This window comes from Peromyscus californicus, unplaced genomic scaffold (genome assembly GCF_007827085.1).
Source record: "Peromyscus californicus insignis strain IS unplaced genomic scaffold, ASM782708v3 Scaffold_4__1_contigs__length_199733344, whole genome shotgun sequence".
In the NCBI taxonomy this organism is placed as follows: Eukaryota; Metazoa; Chordata; class Mammalia; order Rodentia; family Cricetidae; genus Peromyscus; species Peromyscus californicus.
Window position 1 is genome coordinate 149314241 of NW_026294562.1, and position 27729 is coordinate 149341969.

Consider the following 27729-nt stretch of genomic DNA (forward strand, 5'->3'; position numbering starts at 1 on the left):
TGTTGGAGTCACAATGTGTCAGTGTGCCGCTTGATCTTGTTCTAGGGTTGGACAAGGTGTCACCTCCGGAACAAAAAGGGCAGAGGGTCCACAGGTTCTCTGTGTGGTTTCTTAAAACTGTGTGGAATCTACAATGACATCAAAATAAGGAGTTAGGGGAAATGTGCACACCATCACCCGGGTCCTGGGCGTCCAGCCTAATTGGCCTGGGGTGGGTGTGGCCTTGAAGTAGAGCTTGAGCTGAGAGTCACTGTCCACTTTGGCTGCAGAGTGACCATGGCCTTGCTCAGGCCAACCTGGGCATGCTGGGTTCTTCTGGGTCTGGTATTCCAATCTTCTGTCACTTTCTCTGCCATCTTTCTCCTAGAGAGGAGTCAAGATTGGACATCCTGCAGAGTCCCAGTGGCCCCTGGGTCCCTGGCGTTCCCAGCCACTGCAGGCACTAGGGCTGTCTCCAAGGAGGCGGTCAAGAGTCCCACTCAGGCAAGGCCTGACTCCTGGGCTAGCCTGTAAAACAGGCCTTGCTGGGCCAGCAGCTGGGCTGGACTGCCGCTCTCGGCCACCTGCCCCTCATCCATGACCAGAACCCTGCAAAGAGGACAAGGAGCAGTTCTTGTGACAGTAGCTGAGGCCCTCGTCAGCTGAGAACCCATCTCTGCTTTGAATTCACTCCCCAGAAGTCTTGACTTTTCAAGCTGTTTCCTGACCCTCCCAGCTTCCTGGGCTCACACACAGTTCCTGGGCCCAGTGCCTTTCCCTGGGGGCTTGGTCATGCCCCCCCCCCTCACCCGGGACAGTGGGCCCTTCGTGGTCCATCTCAGGACACTTGCAGATGAACACTCTGTATGCCTTCCTGTGCCTCCCAGGCCCTGTGCTTCACTGTCAGGAGGGACGCCTTACCTGGCACAGTCCATCACAGAGCGCAGGCGGTGAGCAATGAGCAGCACTGTGCACTGAGCAAACCAGCGCTCAAGGGCTGCCTGCATCTGTGTCTCCGTCCCCGGGTCCACGGAGGCGGTGGCCTCATCCAGGATGAGGATCTGGGTTTTCCGGAGAAGAGCACGTGCCAGGCAGAGGAGCTGTTTCTGACCCACGCTGTGAATGAGCTGCATGGTTAGGCTAGGTGGGTGTCATCAGTTAGAGTAGGCCTGTCTACAGCAGGCCCTGGGGACAGCTGCTGACACTGTCTGTGTGTGTTGTCCCCACCACGAGGGCCAAAGTCTGCAGGGTTTGGGGCAATTCCTGTTCTGCTGTCTTGGTGCAGGTTGACTGTGGACAAGTCATTCACACCTTCTGTGCCTTGGTTTCTCTACCTGTGAAAGGCCTGTTTTCTTTTCTTTTTCTGCATGTGCATTGTGGGGACATGTGGGCACTTGTGGGGACACACATCTGCAGGTGCATGTGTGTGCACACGTGTGTGGAGGCCAGAGGCTGGCATCAGGTGACATCCTCAGTTACTCTCCACCTTAGCAACAGAAGTGGAGTGTCTCCCTGAACCCAGCCTGGGCTGTCTTAGCTCGCCTGGCTAGCCAGTTTGTCCTAGGGATCTCCTGTCTCTGCCTTCTGAGCACTGATATTATAGGCTAAGCCCACCTAGCATTTGCATGGGTTCAGGGGATCTGAACTCTGGTCCTCATACTTGTCCATGGAGCATCTATCTCCCTAGCCCCCATGATGAGTATTTAAGTAGATACCAGCCACAGAAGGTGGATATTGTCTCTTTTTTGTTTTATTTGTTTGAAACAGGGTCTTACTATGTAGCCCTGGCTGGCCTGGAACTCACTACGTAGACCAGGCCTCACGCTCACAGAGATACGCCTGCCTCTGCCTCCTGAATCCTGGGATTAAAGGTGTGGAACACAGTCTTACTTGGTTTTGGTTTTTTTGAGACAGTGTCTCACTATGTAGCCCAGGCTGCCCTCAACCTTGAACTCTTCTTGTTGCAGCCTCGTGAGTGCTGGGATCCCAAGCCCGCACCTCCAGGACCAGCTGTGCACCACCGTGCTTCACACTGCTAAGCTACTCATTCAGGAAAGGCCAGGGCTGGACAGCAGCGCTGGAGCACTTCCTCAGCATGCACAAGGCCCTAGTTAACGCCGTGCACTGAAAAAAAGCATGATGCATCTCCCCAGCCCCTGTTTATGTTACGTGTGTTTCATCCTTAAAATACTTTAGCAAAAGGCGTTACTGGAGAGATGGCTCAGTCGGGAAAACGCCTGCTGGGCAAACACAAGGGCCTGAGTTCAGATCCCCGGAACCCTCCTAAAAGCTGGGCGCAATGGCATGGATCTGTAATCGCAGCTCCGGGAAGGCAGAGACAAGAGGATCCCTGGGAGCCTTTTGGCCAACCAGCCTAGGAGAATCAGTGAGCTACAGGCTCAGTGAGAGACCCTGTCTCAAAAAATAAGGTGGAGAGTGATGGAGGAAGACACCCAAGGTGGACCTGGCCTACACACACACACACACACACACACACACACACACACACACACACACATTTTAGGGAAAGAACACACACTATCACTTAGCCGCAGTGAATCTGAGATCAGTGTCAAATATCAAGCACGGTATTTTTGTAGCAAAATAAATACTGAGTGGGACAGAGTCTAGGCTGGGCTTTGCCATGGGAAAAGGAACACGGCACAGAGAGGGATCCTGTGGCTTGGGACTGCAGGGAAGGACTGGGACCTGTATTAGTAGACGGGGGTTGAGAGAGTACGCTCAGCGTCTCAGATGCTCAGAGCCCAGACTGTCCCTGCCCTTGCCCGCCTCGCTCTGCCCCTGCCCCTGGCGGATGGCCATACCTCAGGTCATCTCCCTGGCCTGCACACTCGTACTGCAGCTGGCCGGGCAGGCTGGCCACAAAGGCCTTGAGCTGCACCGTCTCCAGCGCCGCCCAAATGCCTTCATCTGTGTGCTCCTGAAGCAGGTCCAGGTTCATCCGCAGAGAGCCTGGGAACAGGACAGGGTCCTGGCCAGAGGGACACTGGGTCAGAACAGGGCCATGCCATAGCTTGCTCCTCTGCCTCCTCTTTCCCATGGTCCTAGGCCTCACCTGAGGGATGATGGTGATTCGGGACCGCAGCGTGTGCAGTCCCACGTGGGCGATGGGGACTCCGTCGATCCAGATATCACCCTCAGCGGCCTCTTGAAGCCGTAGCAGGCCCCAAGCCAGGGAGGACTTCCCGGCCCCTGTCCTGCCCACGATGCCCACCTGCCAGGTAACAAAAGAGTGAGGCCCACACTAAGCAGGTCTGCCCCAGCCCTGGGGTTCATGGATACCTATTTGAAAGATTTTTTTTTTTCCCTGCACAAGACTTGTCTCTGTGCTGACCCTCCACCGAGCATGCCCCTTCATCACAACTGCTCATCCTTCCATTCCACCTTCCATCTGCGCTCGCTCTAGCTCCTCCTCCTCCCGACATTTCTGCCCCTGCCTTTCCTCTATGTCCTAGTCACCTCCATCACTTCCCATTCCTCCTGGTGAGCCCTCCCAGTTCCCAGAATCCTCTTCTACATCCTGTCCCACCTGTGCCTTCTCCTTCCAGCCCTTATTCTCTCTTCTACCCACTGATCAGTTCACCCATCTTTTGTTTAATTCACCCCCACCCAGTCTCATCCTTCCCCACACTTCATCCTCTGTTCCTTAGCCATCCTTCCAGGCAGCCCAACATGCCCCTCATTCAGGGACGTCAGTCAAGGTTTACAGGAAGCCACCCCCAGAGGCAGATCAGGGCCTGGGAGACGGAAGCTAAGAAAGCTGGGCAGGGTCTCGGACGTGGGGACTGGTGCCCACACAATGCGGTGGGAGGGCTATTTACCTTCTCTCCTGCATGGATCTTCAGGGTCACGCCTCGCACAGCCAGCGGCAGCTCTGGTCGGTGTCTGAGCCCAAAGTCTCGGAACTCAATCTGTCCCCCGCTAGGCCAAAGACGTGGGGCTGCACAGGTGGTCAGCCTCCAGGGAGCCTGGGTCAGGGAGCAGGTCGGGCACAGGTCAGAGGAGCTGTCCTCAAGCTCCTCATGGGTGCCTGCCCCTCAGACCTCAGCTTCCCACATAACACTACACTCTTCATTTGGAAGTTGCTCCAGGTCATTCTAGCAGCGTTTCATTGTTTTAGGACAAGGTCTCAGGATATAGTCCAGGCTAGCCTCTAACATGCTACATAGCCAAGGCTAGCTTCTAACTTTCCTGTAACCCAGACTAGCCTCCAACTCACTATTTAGACCAGGCTGGCCTCCAAATCACTATTTATTCCAGGCTATACTCTAACTCTCTATGTAGTCCAGAATAGCCTCTACCTTTTCATGTAGTTCAGGCTAGGCTCCTGCTTGCTTTATATAGCCAAGATTGGCTTCTAAGTTACTATGTAGCCCAGGCTAGCCCCTAACCTACTATGTAACCCAGGGTAACTTCAAATTTTCTACCCAGAGTACCTTCTCACTATGTAGCTCAGACTAGCCTTAAACTCACTACACAGACCAGGATGGCTTCCACCTAGCAGTAATCCTCCTGCCTCAACTTCCTGAGTGCTGAGGTTTAGTTGTGAGCTGCTGCACCCAGCTTGATGCCATGTCATTCACCTCGCTGCTCTGTTCCTGTGGCACTGCTGCTCTACTCCTGAAGTGTCATGTGCCACCGGTCTGTCCTGGGCACACGGCAGCCGTGTGCTGCTCTGTCCCTGGCTTGCTGTGTGTTCATATGTCACTCTAGCACCATTGGCCTGGGTGGCAGTCTGTGTCCCGCGCCCTGCTGCGTGGCTGGAGCACGGCTGTCACTTTAGTGTCATCCCTAGGCTGAGGGAGTGCCCTTCCTGCCGCTGCAGAGTGACTGTCACTGTTGCTTGGCATCAGAGGAGTGGCCTGCCCTGCTCCAGCAAGCAAGCGGAACTTTTCGCTCCTCACTCTCGCTGTGACCCGGCTGTGACTCCAGCCCACAGGGACGCTGCTCTGTGGGAAAGGAATGGGCGGGCGCCACCCTGGACCCACCGTCCCCCATTCCATCTCCCTATTATCACCTCTTTGGGGATGTGAGCGTAGTCCTGCACGCGCTCCACCGCCACCATGCTGTTCTCCAGATCCGTCCAGCTGCGGACCACCCACTGCAGGGTCTGTATCACCTGGTTTGAGAAGACACCTCAGATGGGCTCCTCCCCAGCCACGTGCCAGGGAAGGCAAAGAAAGAGGGGCTGTAGGGACAGGGACGTTGAGGACCTGGGCCCTCAGGGGTGGGACTTGGCTTCGGCCAATAAGACAGCGAATAGAGCAAGCAGGTGGCACTCTCCCAAACCTACTGGCCCCAAACAGAGAGGCAGGACCAGAGAGGGTGCCTGGCCTTTCCGGAACACACAGAGACCTGGGTCTGTGGGTTCCATTCAGGCAGCTTCCACAGAGGGGCTAGGCTTCCCCTGGTTCCCATCCCACAGTGCCTCCAAGTGCCTTGCCAGGACCCAGGAGCAGTTCCACGGCGGCCCTGCTTTCCTTTCTCTCCCTCTTTTTTTTTTTTTTTGGTTTTCGAGACAGGGTTTCTCTGTGTAGCTTTGCGCCTTTTCTGGAACTCACTTGGTAGCCCAGGCTGGCCTCGAACTCACAGAGATCCGCCGGCCTCTGCCTCCCGAGTGCTGGGATTAAAGGCGTGCGCCACCACTGCCCGGCTTCTCTCCCTCTTTTGGCTCACCCTCTCAGCTGTGCCCGCCTGTCACACTCCCCCATGGCCTTTCCTGCTGCTGTTGGTTCTACCCAGAGCGCGGACCCCAAAGGAGATGATCAGCAATGTATGAAGAACCTTCTTCAACTGATGCTGCTGTGTGGATGAGACAGTGTGAGTGTGTGTAAGAGTGTGCAAGATACAGTGTAAGACAGTGTGTATAAGAGAGGAGAGAATGTGTGTGTAAGAGTGTGTGTGAGATACAGTGTAAGATGGTATGTGTAAGAGAGAATGTATGTGAGAGTGTGTGTGTAAGAGAGTATGTGTATATGTAAGAGTATGTATATGAGAGAGAAGAGAATGTGTAAGAGAGAGTGTGTGTTTATGTATGTAAGAAAGAGTATGTAAGAGTGGGTATGTATGTATGTGTGAGTGTGTGTGTTTGTGGACACAGATATTCTAACCCAACACTGCATTATTATTATCAAGTGCTAACAACAAACACTCCACTGGAAACCTGCTCTCAGCATTCTTCGCCTGTCTCAGCTAATCAGAAGTGGCAGAGTGCTGGCCCATTACTTGGATGGGCACACAGAGGGTCTTGAGCCACCTGCTTGAGGTCACACAAGGTTCCCTGTGAACTGTACTTCCCCAGTGCTGGGCAGTAGAGACTCAGAGCCCTTGGAAATACTCCAGGAGGAGTCCATCTGTTTCTGTTCTGCCGCACCTCCAGCCAGGGGTGGGGTGCTGGAGTACCTGGAGGGCAGCGGAGACTGAGAAGCCCACGAGGCCGGCACTCAGGTGAGCCTTGCTCAGCACAGCGCACATAGTGGCCACGAACACCAGGCCATTCCCCAAGAGCTCCAGGTTGGCAGCCAACCACCTGTAAAGGGAAGCAGGGCTCAGCAGGACCAGCAGGACCCACTTCTCTGGTCATGGTAAATTCTCAGCACCCAGCGGGGGCCCCACAATGGGACCTAACTGCAAGAGGAGAGGTAACACAATTCTGTCTTGCCTAATGACCCAGACGAGGGCCTGGAACATGCTGGGTGTTCCACAGAGCTTCCTGTTTTGGAGATGTGTATTTTCTAGCCTGTCCCCTCCCTGGTGGGTATGTGGCTACATGTACACATGTGTGCGCAAGCCAGAGGACAATCTCAACTGTCATTTATTGTTTTACCTCTGGCTGCACCTTAATCTACTGCTACTTCAGCCAGCAACTGAGACTCCGCGGTTACTTACCTGCTTTCTGTCAGTGGCCCAGGCACTCAGGCCGCAGCCTGGTGGGAAATCTGTTCCCGCAGGCCTGGGCTCTGCCTCTGCTAAAGGTGGCTTTAACTAAATCTCTGTCATTCTATTTATAAATAAAACTTGAGACTCAAAGGCTGGGGTGAAAACCCGCTAGCTCAGAGGCTGAGTAGCAACCAGCTAAACTTTTCTCCCAAAGAGAGCCTCCTTCCACTGGGCCAAACAGAAAAGCCTCAGCACTCCAAATCCCTCCCTACTTCTGGGGTCTCTCTATCTCTTCCAGATGCCCTGTGATGCTCTTTGGTCACTGTCTGTCAACTAGTCGATAACTCAGCCTCCTGGCACAAGGTTTATTTTGTTTAATTAACGCAAATGCAAACTCAGGTTCACATTGTGATTGAATATCACCCAACATCATTCCTCAGGTGTCATCCACATTGGTTTTTTTTTTTTTTTTTTTTTTTTTTTTTTTTTTTTTTTTTTTTTTTTTTTTTTTTTTGGTTTTTCGAGACAGGGTTTCTCTGTGTAGCTTTGTGCCTTTCCTGGATCTCGCTCTGTAGACCAGGCTGGCCTTGAACTCACAAAGATCCGCCTGCCTCTGCCTCCCGAGTGCTGGGATTAAAGGCGTGCGCCACCACCGCCCGGCTCCCACATTGGTTTTTTTGTTTTGTTTTTTTGTGTGTGTGTGATTTTTGAAACAGGGTTTCTCTGTGCAGCCCTGGCTGTCCTGGAACTCTCTCTGTAAAACAGGCTGGCCTCAAACTCAGAGATCTTCCTGTCTCTGCCTCCCAAATGCACCACCACTGCCCAGCTCTACCTTATTTTAAGACAGGGCCTCTCATTAGCCTAGAACTTGTCAAGAGAGTTAGGCTGGCTGCTCAGTGAGGCTTGGGAACCCACATGCCTCCTTTCCAAGGCCCCTCTCCCAAGCGCTGAGATGACAAGCTCATGCCACCATGCCTGGATTTTTTTTGTAAAGTGAGTTCTAATGATCGAACCCACATCCTCTTACTTGAAAGGCGAGCTCTTTACTAATGGAGCCAGCTCCCAGCCCTGGCCTGCCTCCTCATGTGGCCTCATCTCCACATGCAGTTAGCTCCAGCGTTCTCTGCGAGTCTGCCCTGACTGTTTCTCCTTTCTCTCACCCCCGGCCTCCTTCCCCATGCTTCTCTTGCCAGCCAAATCATTTAATGTCACCAACTGTTGTCACCATTAGGAATCCTGGGCTCTGTGGGGACAGGAACCTTGTTTTTTCATTCCTGGCTCTAGCTGCAGTCCGTTCAGCATGAAGTATGTGCTCAACAAACACATTCTGAATGAACAGATTAGCATACCCCTGTCACAGAGTCCCGTTCCACCATTCACCCATTTGTCCGTTCATCCATCTAACAGATAGTGGCCATGTATTCGGAGCCCGGCATGCTCAAGGAGCTCGGGACCTAGACTGAACAAGTACCAATCATGTCACTGGGAGCCTCACATGTGATGCCTGGTCCTCCTGTTGCAAGGGAGAAGATACTGTTTCCATTTGACAGCTGGGGAAACTGAGGCTCAAGAAGGGCTGGAGCAGTGCCAAGCACAGTATAAGCATGTTACAAGTACTCCCTGTAACTATTTAATCCGTAAAGCCACCTTGAGTATGACAGCAGTTGAAAAAAATGAGGCTCAGAGAGGTCATGTAACTTGCCCAGGGTCTAACAGCTTGAAAATGGCAGAGCAGGAAGTTGAACCCACGTCTTGCTCTTGTTTAGTCCCCAAGGGAGATTAAGGATGCTTGACACCAGTTGCCTTGTCGCCAAGGAAACAGAGGTTGGTACTATGGTCTGGCAACCATACTTCTCTCTGCACCTTCCATCCACTGGATGTCAGGGACTCTGGCTGTTCTGTGCGTCCAGATGCTCTGAGTGGGACTCAGCCTCAGACTGTCCCCAGCTTGCAGGACTGTGCTCAGCTCAACTCTTAGGGGGAGGGGAGTGCCAGGTCTACTCTGGTCCCAAGCTCTTCCTACCTGTCAACCACCAGTCGTGGGAAACTGACCCTCTGGTTCTCATCCATAAGGGCGTCATGCTGTGCCGTGAAGGGTCCCTGGGCCCGGAAGGCCCTGACCACCAGACTGCCCTGGAAGGTCTCAGCCATATGGGAACACACAGCTGAGTAGCTGGCCGACTCCAGGCGTCTCAGCTGGCAAGAGGTGGCCACATAGAGGCTCTGTGGTGGGAGAGGGGGGGAGGACAGAGACAAAGAGGGAGCACTCAGAGAACAAGGAGCAGCAAGTGTCCTCTGCTGTCAGCCTGCTTGGCCCGCCAGCTTGGTGGTGAGACAGAGCAGAGGTCAACTGAGGTGAGTCCACTTGGCCCCTGGCAAAAGTGTGTGTAAACTGAGGTCTGGCTGAGCTGCGCTGAGCGTCTGAGCAACCCGCAGGCAGAGTGTTCTGTGCCGCCCAGACTGCCAAGGCTATGGCGCCCACTCGGGCAGCAAAGCTCTGGAGCCGGCCTCCTGGCTCAGGTTCTGATCTTGGCGTTAGGCCAACTTTCCTGGCAAAGGAAAGCAGACATCTTAACACAGTATAATCCGCCTCCCGCAGTACTGTGCCTTGCAGTGTGCAAACGGGAGGAGGGAACACTGCAGACGTGAGGCCGGAAGTTAGACATGAAGACCTCTAGGGAGTGACTGAGAGAAGACAGAGACAGGTGTGGGTTCTACAGGGTGGGGCGGGGCTTCTAGCCTCCCCATTCCCTGCCCAGCTGCAGACCCTCTCCCACCAAGCCTTGCCCAGAGGCGGGGGACTGACAGAGGAGACCTCGGCTCGACCCGGGCTCTGACCTCGCCATACCTGAAACCCAGCGTAGAGGACCACGAGCGGCAAGATGGCCACAATGGCCAGAGGCGTGGCCATCGACACTGCCAGGCCGACCTCCAGGAGGCCAAAGGCATAGGTCAGCAGGGACCTCAGCTTGTCCGGGATGTCCACGTCCACCGTGTCCGTCTCCTTGGAGAGGCGGTTCAGCAGCCTCCCGACAGGTGTGCTCTCGAAGAAGCCGATGGGAGAGCGAGCTACATCCCACAGGAGGCTCCGGAAAAGCAGGCCTGAGGCCCGAGCGCCACCCAGGAACACCGCAGCCATGGAAGCAAAGAGTCCGACGGCTGCGGAGGGGGAGCTGGAGTGGAGCCTGCTGCAGGGCTGCGGCAGGTCTCCTCCCAGCACCCGGTGACCACCGGTGGCCATCGTAGGATGTGATAGACCCACTGCTGGAGGGGTGGGGGTGAAGAGTGTCTCCCCAAACTCATGCCCACCCCAACCTCCAAATGAAACCTTATTTAGAAACACGAGTTTCATGGGTACAATAAAAGAATATGGGCCCGGCGAACCGTGGCACATGCCTTTAATCTCAGCACTCGGGATGCAAAGCCAGGCGGAGCTCTGTGAGTTCGAGGCCAGCCTGATCTACAGACCGAGATCCAGGACAGGCACCAAAACTACGCAGAGAAACCCTGTCTCCAAAAACAAAAGCAACAACAACAAAATATTCTAGATTTTGGGTGGTGACTACACCTGTATCCTACTAAGAACTGGGCACAGACAGGAGGCAGATACGCAGACACAGAGACTAGGGTCACAGCTAGAGGGAACGAGGGGTGCAAAAGCCACCACAAATGGGGAAAGATGTGGCAAGGAGAGGTCCTGACTGCCAAGGGGACACTACTGTCAATCATAGCCCCACAGTATAGCGTAGGCAGTCACATGACTCAGCTAGCCAGTCAGCGATTGGGCACACCAGCGACGGGGCCCATTGTGATTGGCTCATCATGGCCGCCTAGCTTGTAAAGGGCCAGACAGAACCTTCCCTGGTGGATGGTGCCTGAGCTAGAGCAGAGTGCCGTGTATTGGGGACATCGAGGTGGCCTGCGCCAAGCAAGGTGGTCTCCTCCAGTCTCCTTCAGGAACCAGTTCCTCTGGTCGCTGGGTTTAAGATATTGTGGGAAAATCTGTTTCTGTGACTCTAGAGACTGTCCAGTTCACAGATATGTTTTGTTTCTTTTGAGATGGGGGGCGGGGGAGGGTCATGTAGCCCAAGCTAGCCTTGAACTTGTAATGTAGCAGAGGATAACTTTGAACTCCTGATTCCCCTGCCTCTACCTCTGGAGTGCTGAGACTTCAGGGGTGTGCCACCACCCCAGGCTAGCCTGAGGTAACCAACATGCAGCTGTGTGCCACCCAAATGGGAGTCCAAGTTCATTCCAGCTTGGCGGACTGACGGCTCACTCTAGTGGATTAAGTAACCATCTGCGTTCAATCAGCTTTTCCCAGCTAAGGCAGCCAGGTCTACAAACTACTGGGGTCCCTAAGGTCAGGGAGGCTCATGGCATCTTGCTGATGTGGCTATAGTCCTAGCGAATCATGCTGACGGTGCTTTTTGTTTGCAGTGCTGAACCCAGCCTCACACATGCTAGGCAAGCATTCTACACTAAGCTACATCCTCAGATCCCCCCTCTTACTTAAAAATTACATCTTTAAAGTAAAGAAAGTGCTCTAAGTAAGTGTGTGTGTCCATGCCATAGCATGTCTGTAGAAGTCAGAAGACAGCCCGTGGGAGTCTGATCTCTCTTACCACACGGCTCCCAAGCGTTAAACTCAAGTCTGGTGACAGGTGTGGTGACAGGCGCCTTTACACCGAGCCTTCTCCCCACTCTGCTCTAACTTATTTTGAGATAGTACCTCACTAAGTTACCTCGGCTGTCCTTGAGCCCAGGGTGGTCATAAACTTGCAAAACCATTCTATTCTTCAGCCTCCCGAGGAGCTGGGGTTACAGGCATGCGTCACTGTTTCTGGAGAACTCAAGTAATGTTCACGACGGGGCCAAACCCACATGTTCAGCGGCATTTCCCTTTCACTGTGGCCACATTTGAAATGTAGGGGAGTCAGGGGCTAGAGACAGTGGGGAGGCTGAAGCAGGGAGGATGAGGCTCTGCAAGGGCACCGTAGGTGATCTGGGCAGGTTGTGAGGACATCTCCATACACCACAGAAGAGGGCCACTCCACATCAAGTCACAGGACTGGCCTAGTCAGTATCCTTGATGCAATATGGCAATATTACTTTGCAGTCTGGTGTCCTTGGCAGAGGGCACATGGGAGCCCTTTGCACCTTGCCTTATGGCAGAGGTGAGCCTGCAACCTCTTCAGGAATTATTGTTATTTTCATAGAAGGAGTTGAGTGTGGTGGTACACGCCTGCCATCCCAGCACTGCGATCCCCAGATCAGTCGGGGGATCTTGAGTTTGAGGTCAGCCTGGACTCTGAGGAAAGACTGCCTTGAGTTGAACGATAACTTAAGTTGGGCTGGGAGAAGGCTCAGCAGGAGGAAATGTCGCCAAGGCTAATGGCCTGAGCATCCCAACCCTGGGATCTGCACAGGAGAAGGAGAAAACTCACTCCTGCAGGTGTGATCACACGTGTGCTGCGGTGTCCATGCACACAGCAAAGTAAGTAAATAGACAAATGTTGTTTAAAAGTAACCAAAAGAGAGAGAGAAGAAGAAGAAGAAGAAGAAGAAGAAGAAGAAGAAGAAGAAGAAGAAGAAGAAGAAGAAGAAGAAGAAGAAGAAGAAGAAAATGAGGGCATTGAAAGAGGAAGTAGAGTGCACTGGGGAGGGGGTGTGGCCTGGGCTGAAGTCTAAGTCTGGCTTTGTCTGGAGGTTTGGGGCGGGAGACTGAGGTCATTAGCTAACTTCAGCGATACTGTCTTAGTAGGAAGGAACTGTCCTCAGGCCCTCATTTCCTCCAGACCACCTTAAGGACCTAGGGATGGTTGGTCCTAGGATGTTCTGGGCAGACATTCAAGGACAGGAGGGGTTTGGGTGGGAGGCAGAGCTTGAGCTCACTGACACAGGGTACCTTGGAGACAGCCAAGGAGTCCAAAGACCCAGCCACGCAGGGCTGCATGCATCTGCCGTCCATCCACGACCGGGTCGTCGGCCCAGAGGCTCAGCCAGTAGCCCTGGCAGAAGGATGCCACTTGCTGGCAGAGGAAGAGGAACAGGGTGTAGGTGCAGAGGGGTGTGCCCACTGCCTGCACGTAGCTCAGGTATGTGGTGGCCTTCACCTATAAGACATGTGGAGGAAGGGTGGCAGAGAAGGGGATCAGAGGAGAGTGAGTTGGGTCCAGGTTAGGTTAAATTCCCAAAGGCATCATTAGCAGAGCCTCACTGGGCACACCCTCTCCCCTACAGATCCCTGCCTCAGGACCCTTCTGCTAGAGGCCCATGTAGGTCATGGGAAGCTATAGCTACCAGTTGATCTGGGTGGGCAGGTGAAGAAAGAACAGGTGAGGGGACCCACACATGGGTTAAGGACAAAGGCAAGGCGGTATGGAAGAAGAGAAACGGTACTACGTAGTTCAGATTTGGGCTTCCCTAGACTGGAGTGCTGGTTATAAAGACAAGAGTCAACTCTACACACCCTGGCTCCTTCATCTTTAAAATGAGGCTGTTACTGCCAGGAGGTGGTGGTGTATGCTTTAATCCCAGCACTCAGGAGGCAGAGGCAGGTGGATCTCTGTAAGTTCGAGGCCAGCCTGGTTTACAGAGTGAGTTTGGAGCAGCCAGGGCTGTTACACAGTGAAACCCTGTCTCAAAAAATCAAAAAAAAAAAAAAAAAAAAAGAAAGAAAAAGAAAAAGAAAAAAGAAAGGAAGGAAGGAAGGAAGAAAGAAAAATAAAAAAGAGGCTATTACCATCTAGCTTTCTGGAGAACAGGGCAGGGTGAGGTGGGAGATTGTAAGGATTAAGAAACAGGAAGGTTAGAATCCCATTCGGCCCATAGTAGGTGCCTGAGAAAGGTGAGTGCCTTCCCCAGGGTTTCAGGCTGACGCAGGTGCTCTGGTGGTTACCCGGCCATGCTGCACGCTGTCCTCGCTGTCCTCGCCTGCTGTCAATCCTTTCCCCTTAGGGTCACCCAGAGAAGGCTCCGTCTGTACCTCGGAAGTGGTGTTGTCCTTCACAGGGGCCGACTCGATGGACCTGCGCCTGCCATTTAGAGGAAATCAGGACACTTTAGTGTATCTTCCTGTGGGGGACCATGAGCTTGTTCAAATGGCAGCCTGTGAGCTTTGCAGTATTCTTCCTAGCTCTTCATTCAATCACTCAGGAAGGAGAGAGGGAGGTATGCGGTCATGGAGGTGTGGGTGGATGGATACATGGGTAGATACATGGATGGATACATGGGTGGATGCATGATCTAGGCACCTTACTTCCCTCTTACATGGTACCCAGCTCCATCATTCTAGAGTCAAAAAAGCCTGTCCCCGATGCCATTTTATGAAATGAACAGTCATCCAGACAGGAAACTGTCTTCCGGTTTCACTTTGGCCTAAGCTTTGTTCCAGCTGTTGACCCTCAGACTCATCAGTCCAGCTTGTCTGAATGTCAGTTTTTCACATTTGTGATGCCAAAGATATCTGTATTCCTGTCATCTATGGAAGTTTGGACTGATTTAGCTGTTCTGTGCCTCAGTGTCCCTAGCTAAAATGGGAATATCTACCATTTAATACCTGTTTATTGTCTCCCTAGCATTATCAATCATTTGTATCCACCCATCCTTTCTTCTATTCATCCATCCCTGCTTCTTTCCTCCCCTCCACCATCCACCTCAGCATCCTTCCATCTGCCCATTCATCCACGTATCTAACCATCCATCCTTCTGTTCATCCGTGTACATAACCATCCATCCTTCTGTTCATCCGTGTATCTAACCATCCATCCTTCTGTTCATCCGTGTATCTAACCATCCATCTGTTCATCCGTGTATCTAACCATCCATCCTTCTGTTCATCCGTGTATCTAACCATCCATCCTTCTGTTCATCCGTGTATCTAACCATCCATCCTTCTGTTCATCTGTGTATCTAACCATCCATCCTGTTCATCCGTGTACATAACCATCCACCCTTCTGTTCATCCGTGTATCTAACCATCCATCCTTCTGTTCATCCATGTATCTAACCATCCATCCTTCTGTTCTTCTGTGTATCTAACCATCCATCCTGTTCATCCGTGTACATAACCATCCATCCTTCTGTTCATCCGTGTATCTAACCATCCATCCTTCTGTTCATCCGTGTATCTAAACATCCATCCTTCTGTTCATCCGTGTACATAACCATCCATCCTTCTGTTCATCCGTGTATCTAACCATCCATCCTTCTGTTCATCCATGCCCCTTTTCATCTTTCCTTCCACACATTCGTTCATCCAACCATCCACTCTTTCATTCTCTCTTCATTCTACCCATCCATACACCTGTCAGTTCATGCTGAACATGTCCCCATCACACATCCATCTCTCCATCCATTCCCATATCTACATACGCACTTCTACCTGATCTTACTCAGGTTCCTGTGCATCACCCTGCGGCTCAGGAGCACTCTCAGGGTGGCCAGCCGGCATGATGTCAGAGGATCTGTCCCCATTCTCAGTATCCACAAGGCCCAAAGACCCTCAGCTTCCCTTGTATGCTCTCCCATCTGCTGGTATAGAAACCCACACTGCCTGGCACATGGTGACCTGTTGTTGTCAAAGTCCAGGTCCACAGTGAGTCCACATGTGCCCCGGATACAGAGGATTGGTAGGAAGGGGGACAGCGGACTCCCTCTTGGTGCTCCCACCTGTGTGCTTGGCCAGACTCCAGCCCAGCCTGCCCTGCAGAATGGGAACTGTGTAGTCTAGCACAGTCATTTCCAGCCATGTTGAGGAACTTTCCTGGAAGCCAGCCTGCCCTGCTCTACTGACTGGCATTGACCTACTTGAAGCACTTGTCTTAGAACTGACCATGTGGCTTACCACTATCAGTTAACTGATGGATCATTTGGGGTGAATGACTTATCCATCACTGAGCCCATAGGGGTATTCAGCAGGCACCCCATATATGAGTTTGGCCGTCCTCTCTGCTGAGGCACGATAGCCATAGCAGATCCAGTTTTGGCCTCATCCTGGCCCTCCCTTGCTCAGCACCAGGGAACCCACCTCTCTGGTCTGTGCTTGGGCCTCCCACTTCCAGGAAAGCCTCCAAGGTCATCACTGGTGGCCTCAGCATGTGTACCTGCAAGGGTCAAGGATATCAGTGAAGGCTACACCAGAGATTCCAGTTGTGGGCTTTGACACTCACTGCTGTGGTGCCTTAACCTCTCAGAACAAACATTTCCTAGCATGGTTCCTGCAGCGGCTCTAGCAACCTTTCTCTGCTTTCACCCTTTCCCCTGGGGTCACTCAGGAGCATCATTCATTCATCCTCATTCACTCATTCATTCAGAAAATACTGAGCACATGCTATGGATTTGGGAAAATAGCAAGTTGCCTTAGCATTCCCAACACACTTGCTCAGGCAGTTCATTGTGCCTAGAATGTCCTGTCCTCACTAACTCACATGAAATCTCAAGTGCCAGATCCCCCAAGAATAATCTCCTATCTGATGTTACCCAGGTTAGGCCAGAAATCTAAGCAGAAATGTAATTGCTTATCCCCAGACCTGTGAACAAGAAGTAACTGTTATTACAAACCACTGAAATATGGGTGCTGTTTGTTATGCAGCACAGTCACAGTAAAAGCTGTCCAATACAAATGTGCAAGATCTGTGCTCAAGGTCCCATCTTCAAGCTCAAAGACAATAACACAGTGGATCAACAGTTAAGTTTTGTGGTGGTTTGAATGAGAATGGTCCCCAGAGACTCAGACATTTGAATAGTTGGCCCCCAGTTGTTAGAACTATTTGGAAAGGATTGGGAAGTGTGGCCTTGTTGGAGGAGGTATGTCACTAAGGGCAGGCTTTGAGAATTTTCAAAGCCCAAGTCATTCCCAGTCTGTCTGTCTCTGTCTCTCTGTCTCTGTCTGTCTCTCTGTCTCTATCTCGTGATTTATGTCTCAAAATGGAGCTTTTTTTTCAGCTACCATGCCTGCCTGCCTGCTGCCATGCTCTCTACTGCGATGGTCATGGACTCTAACCCTTTGAACTGTAAGCCTCAAATAAACTCTTTCTTCTGTAAGTTGCCTTGGTCCTGGCATCTTATCACAGCAATGGAAGTAACTAAGACAGTTTTTTTTTTTAATTTGTATGTATGTGTAGGTGTGTGTGTGTGTGTGTGTGTGTGTGTGTGTGTGTACATATGTGTGCATGCATGTGTATTTATGTGTGCACACACGAGGAGGCTAGAGGACAATCTTGAGTGTCATCTTCAGGAATGTTGTCTACCTTGTTTTGTGAGAGAGTCTCTTACCGGCCTAGAACTCACTAATTAGGCAGGCTGACTGGGCAGCAAGTCCTACAGATCCTCCTGTCTCAGTCTCCTCAAAGTTGAGATTACAGGTGTGTGCTACCATGCCCAGCGTTTCACCGGGGTGTGGAGGACTGAACTCAGGTCCTCCTGCTTGCAAGGCAAACACTTTACCAACTGACTGTCTCCCCAGTCTATCACTTAGGGCCAATGCTGTGCAGATGTTTCTAGAAGAGGCAGAGCCCTAGACCAGGGGTAACATTAAAACAAGGCTTGAGGACATGGGGAACATGGAGGACACCAATGGCTGACGAATTCAAAAGCATGTTTTCTGGCATCTAGTAGCTTGGCTTCGTGGCCCAGCATGGTTACCTTTGAGTCAAGATGTCGGACTCTCAGCTCCTTCTCCAGCACCATGTCTGTCTGCCCACCACCATGTCCTACCATGATGACAATGAACTGAACCTCTGAAAATGTGAGCCACACCAATTAAATGTTTCCTTTTTAAGAGTTGTCATGGTCATGGTGTCTCTTCACAGCAATAGAAACCCTGACTAAGACAATGTTTATGGGCGATGTTACTTCGGGAAGTTTGTTATTTACCCTCTTGAGTACAGAGGGACCCTAGGATCAAATGCTCGCTGAGGTGTCTTCACGGCATCTTTGAGCATAGACACTGGGTGGGACACCCTGAATTCTACTCTGGGACCACAGACAGAGGCCTCAGTTTGCTCTGTACAAGAACGGTCGTGGCAGCCCCCACCTCAGAGGACTCTTATGAGGATCAAAAGAAATAAAGTACAGTTAGGGCTGAGGCAATGGCCAAGTCGGCCAAGTGCTTGTCTCATAGGTCTGAGGACCTGAGCTCACCCCCAGAACCCACATAAAAAGCCAGGCAAGGTCATGCTGGCACCAGGAAGGTGGGGACAGAGGGTCCCTGGCACTCCCTAGTCAACCAGTCTAGCTGAATCAGTGAGCCCTGGGTCCCAATAAGAGACCGTGGCTCTAAAAACAAGGTGGACAACTCCAGAGAATGACAGCTGAGATTGACCTCAGGCCTCCAACCACACATGCATGCACACTGGCACATACATGTGCACCTGCACACATAAACACACAAAGAGAACCAAAAGTATGAGGAGAGACACTGTGAGCCCCAGGAAACGTCCTTGGCTCTTCATGGGGGTGGGGTGGTCTGTCTGCAGGGCCAGCAGTTTCAGGCAGGCCCTCAAGATGGGTGTGGCAGGACACTCTACCTACATCAGTGGGACCCTTACAGCCTTCTCCCAGAGCCAGGCACAGAGATTCAGTGATGCCCAGCCAATACCTCCTTCTCCTCCATCTGCCGGCTGTCTGGCTCCATCCAGAAGACCCACCAGGGCTCCGTTCCTGTGCAGAAGGTCCTGGTAAGAGCCCATCTCTGCGATGGTCCCATTGGCCAGCACCAGGATCTGGTCAGCCTGGGGCAGGACGTGCAGTGTATTCGTCACCAGGATCCGAGTCTAGGCAGGGCAGGGGCAGAAGTGACATGTGCTGGAGTGTCCCCAGGTCAGAAAGGGGGAACAGGAGTCCCTTCCTGTGCACCTGCCCTTGTTCTGGAGAACACCATATCCAAAGAGAATAGTGGGGTATCTCCAGTCGAGAAGATGTGGGTTAAAGTGAACCTTTGGGAGCCTCTCATTCTGATGATGTTGTGGGGTGATCTGAGAAACCCATGTTAAGACCAAAATATAACAAGTGGAAATACATTTAAAAATCTTTTTTGACATAGGGTCTCATGTATACCAGGCTAGCCTTGAACTCACTCTGTAGCCAAGTGTTCTAACTTCATTTCTGTTGCCATGACAAATGCCAGGACCAAAAGCTACTTAGGGAGGAAAAGGTTTTATTTAGCTCACACTTCCAGGTCACGGTTCACCACTGAGAAGTCAGGACAGAGCTCGAGGCAGGAACCTCAAGGCAGGCCTACTTGTTCCTCCATGTGGTGTTAGCTCCCATTAGGGAACTCACAGCCCAGGAAGTACAGCAAGATCCACAAGGATGCTGCTTATCGGATGGTTCCCTCACAGCACCATGCTTAGCCAGCTTCACTGTACAGCCCAGGTCCACCTGCCTAGGGATAGTGGTGCTGGTGTCCACATTGGGCTGAGCCCTCCTACATCAATTAACAGACATGCCCAATCTTACCTAGGAAATTCCTCAGTCAAGGCTTTCCTCTCAGATGACTGGGCTATGCTAGGTTAACAGTTAAAACTGGCCAAGACACCAAGGATAACCTTGAATTTCTGACCATCCTGCCCCCATCTTACAAGGGGCAGTGTTACAGGCATACACCATAGCTACTCATGAGGTGTTGGGGGTGGAACTCAGGGCCTTGTGCGTGTAATACTGCCACTGAGTGGCACCCTGATACAGGAATACATTACATTTAACACATCAAGCATCAGAGCTCAACCATAAAGTGCTTCTCAGAGCTTGCTTTTTCCTCCTCAAGATCACACAGCAGATGGAACCACGGTCCATGACCACCAACTAGCACTATGAGAAAATATTGCTTCCCAGGAAAAGATCAAAATCTTTAAAAAATAAGTCTTAAAAAATTAAATATGTACCACTTTTAGATCATCATAAAATTGAAACATTATAAATAGTTTAACCACAAATCCCCTAAGAAAGAAGTAAGGGTAAGTCACTAGGATTTGGGGAGCTGTTTGTTACATAGCATTGTTGCAGGAAAAGCTCATTGATACAAAGAAGAAAATTGGACTGAAGAAGAGCTGATGAGACAACGCTTGGTTAGGACAGAACTTTCAGGACTTCCCCAGCTTCACCCTGACACTCACTTACCGTACCCTGGAGCAGTCCACTGGGCCCGATGACCTGTTTGAAGACATGCTGGCTGACGTGGGCATCCAGGGCCGCCAGGGGGTCATCCAGCAAGTACACAGCAGCCTTTCTGTACACAGCCCGAGCCAAGCTCAGCCGTTGCTTCTGGCCCCCGGAAAGATTCATGCCCTGGGAACATGAGACTCAAATACACATCTGCTGGTGACATCAGAATGACCAGGTAGTGGTGATGGTGGCGCACACCTTCAATCCTAGCACTCTGGGTGGGGCCAGGGGCAGGAGGATCTCTGTGAGTTCAAGGCCAGCCTGGTCTACAGAGCAAGTTCCAGGACAGCTAGGGCTACACAGAGAAACCCTGTCTTGAAAAACAAAACAACACTAACAACAAAACCAGAGTGACATGAGTGAGGGACACATCTGCCCATTCAGTGAGGGGCAGCTCAAGGTGCCTGTCCTTGGGTCACATTTGTCTCTAAACACTGAGCAGGATCCTTGCTGGCCTGAGCCTGCTTCTCCCCTTCCCAGCGTCCCTTCTGGAGATGCTGTCTGCACTGTTCAGTCTCCTCCCTCTCTTCCAGGTTGACTCCATCCCTCTCTGCCCAGCACTTCTTCCCTTTTCTCCATTGATGACATGTTCCCGGAGGACGCCACTTACTCCCTTGTCTAAATTTCTAGTCCTTATTTTCAGTCATTCACTTACTCAGCTAATGCTCAACCATGGCGGCTCTACTTGGATGTACTTGTCTGTAGGCATCTAGCAGTGACAACCTGCTCTCCTGACCCTTTCATCTAATGAATATGTGCTGGGAAAGGTGACAAGATCAGGCCTGTCCTCAAGGTGACGCAGGGCATAAACCCTGTGTGTTCCATGGAGACAGTGTTCACAGGCCCTGGAGTATGAGTGTGCTTGGGAGATCCGGTGAGCATGCTGGGGTCCCTGTAGCTGGAGAGAGCAGGAACATGGAAGTATGACAGGAGATGAGGTAGATCGAGAAATGGGGTCACATGGGGGCTTTCTGGGGCTGGTCAAAACTTTGACTCTGAATCTGAGGAAACAGGAAACCCTGAGAGTTCTGAGAAGAGGGAGGGAGTAACTTGACCTGTTGGCACAGTGCTCTCTGTCTGCTGGGCTGGGATTGGTCTAAAGGGAGAAAGGATAGAAACTAGGGGGCCTGAGCCAGTGGTGGCACATGCCCATCATCTCAGCACTCAAGAGGCTGAGGCAAGAGGATCACAAGTTCTCGACCCTGTCTCAAACATAAATAAACGAGAGGCTGGAGCTCAGAGGTGAAGCAGTTGTTCAGAATCTGCAAAGACCTTGGTTTGATCCCCAGCATCGATTCCCAGTTCCCTCAGCTAGGGGTCAGCCCACATTTTCTAGGATGGGCCAGAGAATAGCTCTTGTAAAGCTTGAGGGCCATTTGATGTCTGTCCCAATTGCCCAACTCTGACCTCTGAATGCAAAAGTAGACATAGACCATAAGCTGTGGATAGATGGCTGTGTCCCAATAAAACTTTATTTATAAAAACAAGTAGTGGGCCAGTCCTTAGCACATAGTTTTCTGATTCTGTCTGTTCTATAGCTTCAGATGCCTGTGTCCTGTGTGGGGACCATCTCGCTTAGATTCTTTGGTGAGGCCAAGAAAGGGGAAGCAATTTGACTAACAGTACCCAGCAGGGCATTCTGCTTTCCTTTTGTTTGTTTTATTTTCTTTCAATCAGTTTCTCTCAATAACTGAACAGCTGTTATATGTTTGGCCTTGACCTGGGGCCTCCTTCCCTCCCCCCTTTCCACTCCTACTGTGCCCCATCACACTGCCCCCAGATCAGGGAGGCATATGGCCCCAGGGACTCCTCACCTGCTCCCCTATTGGGGTGTGAACTCCTGCAGGGAAGCTGGCCACATCAGACTCCAGGGCACAGGCTTCCAGAACTTTCTGCAACCAGGGCAGGTCCAGCTCCTGCCTGAAGCACACATTCTCCACCACCGAGGTATTCTGGACCCAGGCCTCCTGGGGCACGTAGGCCATGGAACCCTGAAACACACCTCACTGTAGGTAGTTCATGAGAGCAGGAGAGCTGGGTGCTCAGAGGGTGGGAGGCTGACAGTGAATGGCAGCGATCTTGGCTGCGAGGGGGGCAGGGAGGAACGGGTGGCCTTACCTCAATGCTCACAGACCCTTCTACCTTCAACAGCTCCCCAAGCAGGGCAGACAGCAGGGAGGACTTCCCAGCCCCCACTGGACCCACAACAGCCAGCAGACAGCCCTGGGGCACGGTGAGGTTGATCCTGACAACCCAGGGGAGATGCAGCCCTGAAGGTCCAGCCTGGGTGTGTACAGAAGCTGGGAACCCTAGACACACCACCCCGTCCTGCTGTTCAGGCCGTGGGGAGACCATTAAGACGATATACAGGACCTTTCCTCCCCTGGTCCTTGTCTGGCTATCTGAGCTGCCTTCCTTCTTACACCTGAGTACATCACATGTACACATGTGCCTGCCACACAAACACTTACAGACATGCCACCAACATTAGTACACACAGTCACATGCACAGCCAGTATACAGATGCAAGCACATGCATGTGCCCACGTGCACCACTGCTGCATATCCATGCACACATGCACACGCAGAGGGGATCACGATGTGGGTTGCTTGGCTGCTGTCGCCTCTTGCTCAGGCCTTTGCAATGCATACCCTGCTGCTCTTCCTGCCTTGGCCCTACCCACTCCTGCCCATCTTCTGCTGTCAGCCCTTACCCAGCAGTCACGGGGACCAATTAAAGACCAAGTCAAGGCTGGGTGTGAGGGTGCACACCTCCCAGCACTTGAGAGGCAGAGGCAGGCAGATCCCTGTAAGTGTGAGGGCAGCCTGGTCTACACAGTGAGACCCTGTTTCAAAAAACAAAACCAAAAAACCAAATCGGTTCCTAACCCTCCCAGGCTACACCATCCAGCATTGCAGTTTGACTGAGGGCTAGAAGGAAAGCCCTGGTGAATACGAGTTAGGACCAGGCACACTCTTAGTGCTTCTCCAGCGGTCCAGTGGTTCTCAGCAGGGGTAGTTTTGCTCCGGTTGGGTGAGGTCATTTGGCAACATCTAGATGTATTTTTGTCACACAGCTGATTGGGGCTGGAGTTCCTCAGCACTTAGTTCTGCCAAACATCCTACAAGGCCCAGGACAGCCCACAATAGGGAATTCTCAGCCCCAAACACCGACAGGGTAAGACTGAGAACCTGGCCATGCTCCTGCCTCAGGGTCTTTCCACAGTTCCAGAAGCCTTCCCCTGACGTCTGGACCCTCAGCTGGAATGCCAACCTTCCCACACGGCTTTGTCCCTTCCCTAGGCTTTCCACTGTGTCCCATGTCTATCCAAATGTCACTCCAGGAGAGCAGAGCCCCGGCCTTCCCTCTGTCCCCAGCATCCAGAACAGAGTGCGCACAGCAGGTGGCTGCTCAGGGCACACTCCTGAGAGTGTGGGTAGAGGGAAACGGCCAGATTTCCTTTCTCTTGGTGGGTGACAATGGCCTTGGAACTGATACAGGAGGCACAGAAGGAGGTCACAGCTGATGAGGCTGGGTCTTGAGCCTCATGTTAGTCAGGTGGGGAGCAGAGGAGTGCCCGATGTGGGGGAGGGTGCTCAGGTACCCTGTGGCCCCTTTATAGGGCTATAGCATGCAAGAACCCTTGCCTCCCTGCACAGAACCCCAGAACCCCGGAATAGCCTATCCTATCCTCCAGCCCCAGGTGCCACACTGTTTCTCAGAATCTAAGAGCATCTTTCGGTGGGGTTTCATACCCGTGCAGGCAGGGAGGGCTCTCCTGGGACCAAGCGAAAGTGCCATTGTGTACAGAAATTCGATCCTTTGAGGCTGTAGGGCATAGAAAGACAGTTACAGGGGCTGTTCCTGCCCTCCTGGCGTCCCAGGGTTCAGTGTTCAAGACCTCAGCCCTTTGCTCTGTCCTCAAAGCATCAAGTTTCAGCTAGAAGCCTCATAAGGCCCTGCCCTGCTACCTGTTGACTTGGCAGTGACCCTGTCATAGTAATTTGGACACTGGCAAGCCTCAGCCGGGGATTCAAATCCTGTTGGCTGCCTTTGTTTGTTTGTTTTGTTGTTTTTTATTAAAAAAATTTTTGAACTAGGCGTGGTGGCTCATGCCTGTAATCCCAGAACCTAGGATGTTGAGACAAGAGGGTAATGAGTTGGAGGCTAGCCTGGGTTATAGAGCGAATGTGATGCCAGCTTGGGCTATATAATGAAGATCACTAATAAAGTTATTTATTCATATACTTAAGTAAATAAACAAATAATCTCAGTGTGGTGGCTTGTGCCTGTAATCCTGGTATTTGGGAGGTGGAGGCAGAAGGATCATGAGTTCAAGTCGAGCCTTGGCTACAACGCCCTGTCTCAGAAAGCCAGAAAAAGGGGCCAGAGGGACGAGTCATAGTTAAGAGCACTGGCTGCTCTTGTAGAGGACACAGGCTCAATTCCCAGCACCCACATGGCAGCTCACAAACCATCCAGTTCCAGAGGATCTCACACCCTTTTTGGCCTCCCTGGGCATCAGGCACTCACAATTACACAGACACACATGCAAGCGAACACCTATACATATAAAGTAAAAATAAATAATCCTTGCCCCAATTTTAAGACAAAAATTTAAATAAATGGTAAATAAAATACATTAATTTTGCATATGTTCTAATCTAATTGTGGTACTTAAATTAATGTGACCCCCAAGACAACCCCCGGCTTCAGGCACTTGGATCCTGAAGATGGACCAAGAGGTTAACACATCAGAGCTGGGGTTCCAATGTGTCCCTGGGTTGGGACGTCCATCCCAAGGGCAGGATTTTATGTATTATGTGGGTATGTTCTAGATAAGCAGGTTGACCAGATGTCTCAGTTATATGAACTGGGTGGGAGGCCCTTGGCTGGGGACAGGCTATTTTCTGCCCTCCCTCCCACTCCCTGCAGCAGCTAATGTCACATAGGCAGTTAATGTCACATAGGTGACAGTGGCAGGATTGAGGAGAGGAGCCAGCCAACTAGAGCTTGTGAGTCCCCACACTGATGTTCTCACTGAGTCTTCTTAAAAATAATTCATTTATTATTATGGACATTGGTATTCTGCCTGCATGTATGTCTGTGTGATGGAGTCGGATTCCTGGAACAGGAATTACAAACAGGTGTGAGCTGCCATGTGGGTGCTGGGAACCAAACCTGGGTCCTCTGGAAAAGCAGTCAGTGCTCTTAACCACTGCTCCATCTCTCTAGCCCCTGGTCTGAGTCTTTAGCTTAATAATATGTCCATGGTTCTCTTCCTAGACTTCTGCAGAAGGGTAAGGACTTGATGGGGTACCCACTCTTGAGTGTCTAGGTGGCACCCCACAGTGCTCCACTGGCTGTCACTGTACAGGTGGCAGAAGCAGAGGCTTCACAATGTTGGGTACCAAGTGCCATGGCTGGTGGTGGAATCTGCATTACATGTGCTGTCTTTGTCCCCTCCCCCCTGCCCATTTCAGCACTCACAGCATCTGGAGGGACTTGAGTCCATGCCACTGGGGTCTACTTCTTCCAGACACAGGAAGGCAGCCAGCCGGTCAAAGGAGACTCGAGCCTGGAGGTACGAGAGTGGGCTGGTCACCAGGGCAGAAGGACTTTGAGTGGGTCCCTGGAAATGCCAGGGGGAGGCTTCCTGAGGACCCAGCCCAACACTTTGCATTTGCTGGATGTTGGGACAGAGTTTTGTAGGTCATAGAAAAGCGATGACCTTGACAGGGGTGGGGACTTCTCTCTGCTCCTCAATCCAAAAGAGAGAGACTGGAACAAACCAGCTGCCTCCAGCTAAGGCCTGAGAAGAGGGCAACACCTTTCCAACAGCGTCCGGTAGCAATGTGGAGTAACTTCCAACTCTGTCCATTGGGGGCACCTTCTTGGGCACCCATTGCACACCTATCTTGGTGATTGGTGGTGATCCTTAAAATACAGGTGGTCTGGGGCTGAGGAGATGGCTCCGTGGGGTGACGCGCTTGCTGTGCGAATATGAGGACCTGAGTTCAAATCCCCAGAGCCCACGTAAAAGCTAGGCATGGCAGTCCATGTCTGCCATCCAAACATTTGGAGAGTGGAGATGAGTGGATCCCTGGAACTGTCCGGCCAGCCAGTCTAGTCAAATGGATAAGCTCTGGGTTCAGTGAGAGACCCTGTCTCAAAATTTAAAGTGGGGTAGAGGGAGGAATAGCTAGACTAAGGATTTTTGAAAAAGTCACAGGGAAACCTGCTATTTTAGAAGCTCCCACATGCGTGTATGCATCTATATGCATTTAATTGGAGTTACTCTACACAAGGAATGATGCTTCTCTCATAAAACATGTATTACCTAATAAAATGCTTAGTGTCGGATATGAGAATACCTCACCTCTGACCTAGAGAAACCCCTAAAACACCAGATGCCCACCAGAACTGGTGGTAAGACCCTGTTGCTGAAGGCACAGCATACTTTGGTCATAGCGCATGGAGAAACCAAGCTGACACTGGCTGGGCAGCTTCCTCCCTGCTGGCTGGCTTTTCTAGTACCAGAAGGTGCTATGCAGGCGGCTAGCGGAGAAAGTGACCAACTGTCTTACCTACTGTGAATCCTGTGAGCTACAGATGACTGTCGTGGGAAGATGTGCTCATGGGCACAATAGTGGCTTTAATGTGATGGAGTAAACAACAGTTTTCGGATGGGTTTAAGGCACATCTGGAACTAAACATCTGGCCAATAAACCATGGTGGGTGAGCGTATGGATGTTCCGTTGGAACCTCCAGCTCGCCCCTGCACATTCTGGGAAGTCCCATTTCTGTCTCTCTGTCTCTCTCTTTCCAAACCCTGCCTGCTCAGTCTCCAAACAAAGAAAAGGGGCCCAAAAGCCCAGTTCTGCATTCTTGACGGCTACGGCGGCAGCTCCTCCCCTGAAGTTATCAGCTGCCCAAGTCCCCACCTAAGCACCCAGCTTTTGACCATAATTGGGCACAAACCCAGCGTGTGGCAGATAAGGCCATTACCCCTCACCTGCATACACACATACACACACACACACACACACACACACACACACACACACACACACCCCAGAGGACGAAGGAGGAGGCAGTTCAATTGTGCAATCTTCCTCCTTTTTAGCATCCCAGATACCTGATGGGAAAGACAGAACAGGCAGAGAAATAAAAGGCTCTGCTCAAGGAGGGGACCCAGGATGAATTCTTGAATGTAGAAGTGACTCATTCTTCAGGCATGCTTGCTGAGACTTTCCTGCACCCCCTGACCCACTTCTAATGGCATCTTGCTGAACTCTAGACCTTCCCCTTCCCCTCACTCCTCTGCCAGCAGTGGTCCAGGGGTACTGAGTCTAGGCCAAGATCTCCTGAGCTCCTTTGAGCCATCCTCCGCCCCTTCCCGCCCCTCGCCTCACCTGAACGATGCAGTGTACAGAGAAGGGCAGGAAGGCCTGGGCTTTGTTGAGGATGCTGAGCACTGTGAGGGTCACAAAAGCCTTCTCTGCGTCCATGGCATTGTCCTCTGCCACCAGGGTGTGGACAGCAAACACAACCAGCGCCACCTGTTGAAGCACACGGGTGACACTGAGTCTGCTGTCCTTGGAGGCAGGCAGAGCCTGCTGGGGTGTCTCTAGGGTCTGTATGTCCACGCTGCAATGCTCCTGGCACAGGCTGTCCACCCC

At 51.8% G+C, this 27729-nt stretch overlaps 1 protein-coding gene across 1 annotated transcript in view; it reads right to left on the minus strand.

Moving 5' to 3' along the window:
* Positions 1-88: 88 nt before the first annotated feature.
* Abcc6 (ATP binding cassette subfamily C member 6) overlaps positions 89-27729 on the minus strand; it is a 49170-nt gene continuing 21529 nt past the window's right edge. Inside the window, exons 13-31 of the mRNA XM_052713990.1 lie at positions 27463-27609; positions 25538-25625; positions 23803-23875; positions 22165-22291; positions 21861-22037; positions 20002-20169; positions 18482-18656; positions 15911-15986; positions 13781-13916; positions 12788-12995; positions 9728-10038; positions 8903-9102; positions 6403-6529; positions 5018-5119; positions 3822-3968; positions 3056-3214; positions 2805-2971; positions 901-1095; positions 89-588 (exon numbers count right to left, since the gene is read on the minus strand). Of these exons, the coding sequence (XP_052569950.1) occupies positions 480-588; positions 901-1095; positions 2805-2971; positions 3056-3214; positions 3822-3968; positions 5018-5119; positions 6403-6529; positions 8903-9102; positions 9728-10038; positions 12788-12995; positions 13781-13916; positions 15911-15986; positions 18482-18656; positions 20002-20169; positions 21861-22037; positions 22165-22291; positions 23803-23875; positions 25538-25625; positions 27463-27609 (2892 nt within the window). The 3' untranslated portion in view covers positions 89-479. The remainder of the gene's footprint in view (positions 589-900; positions 1096-2804; positions 2972-3055; positions 3215-3821; positions 3969-5017; positions 5120-6402; positions 6530-8902; positions 9103-9727; positions 10039-12787; positions 12996-13780; positions 13917-15910; positions 15987-18481; positions 18657-20001; positions 20170-21860; positions 22038-22164; positions 22292-23802; positions 23876-25537; positions 25626-27462; positions 27610-27729) is intronic.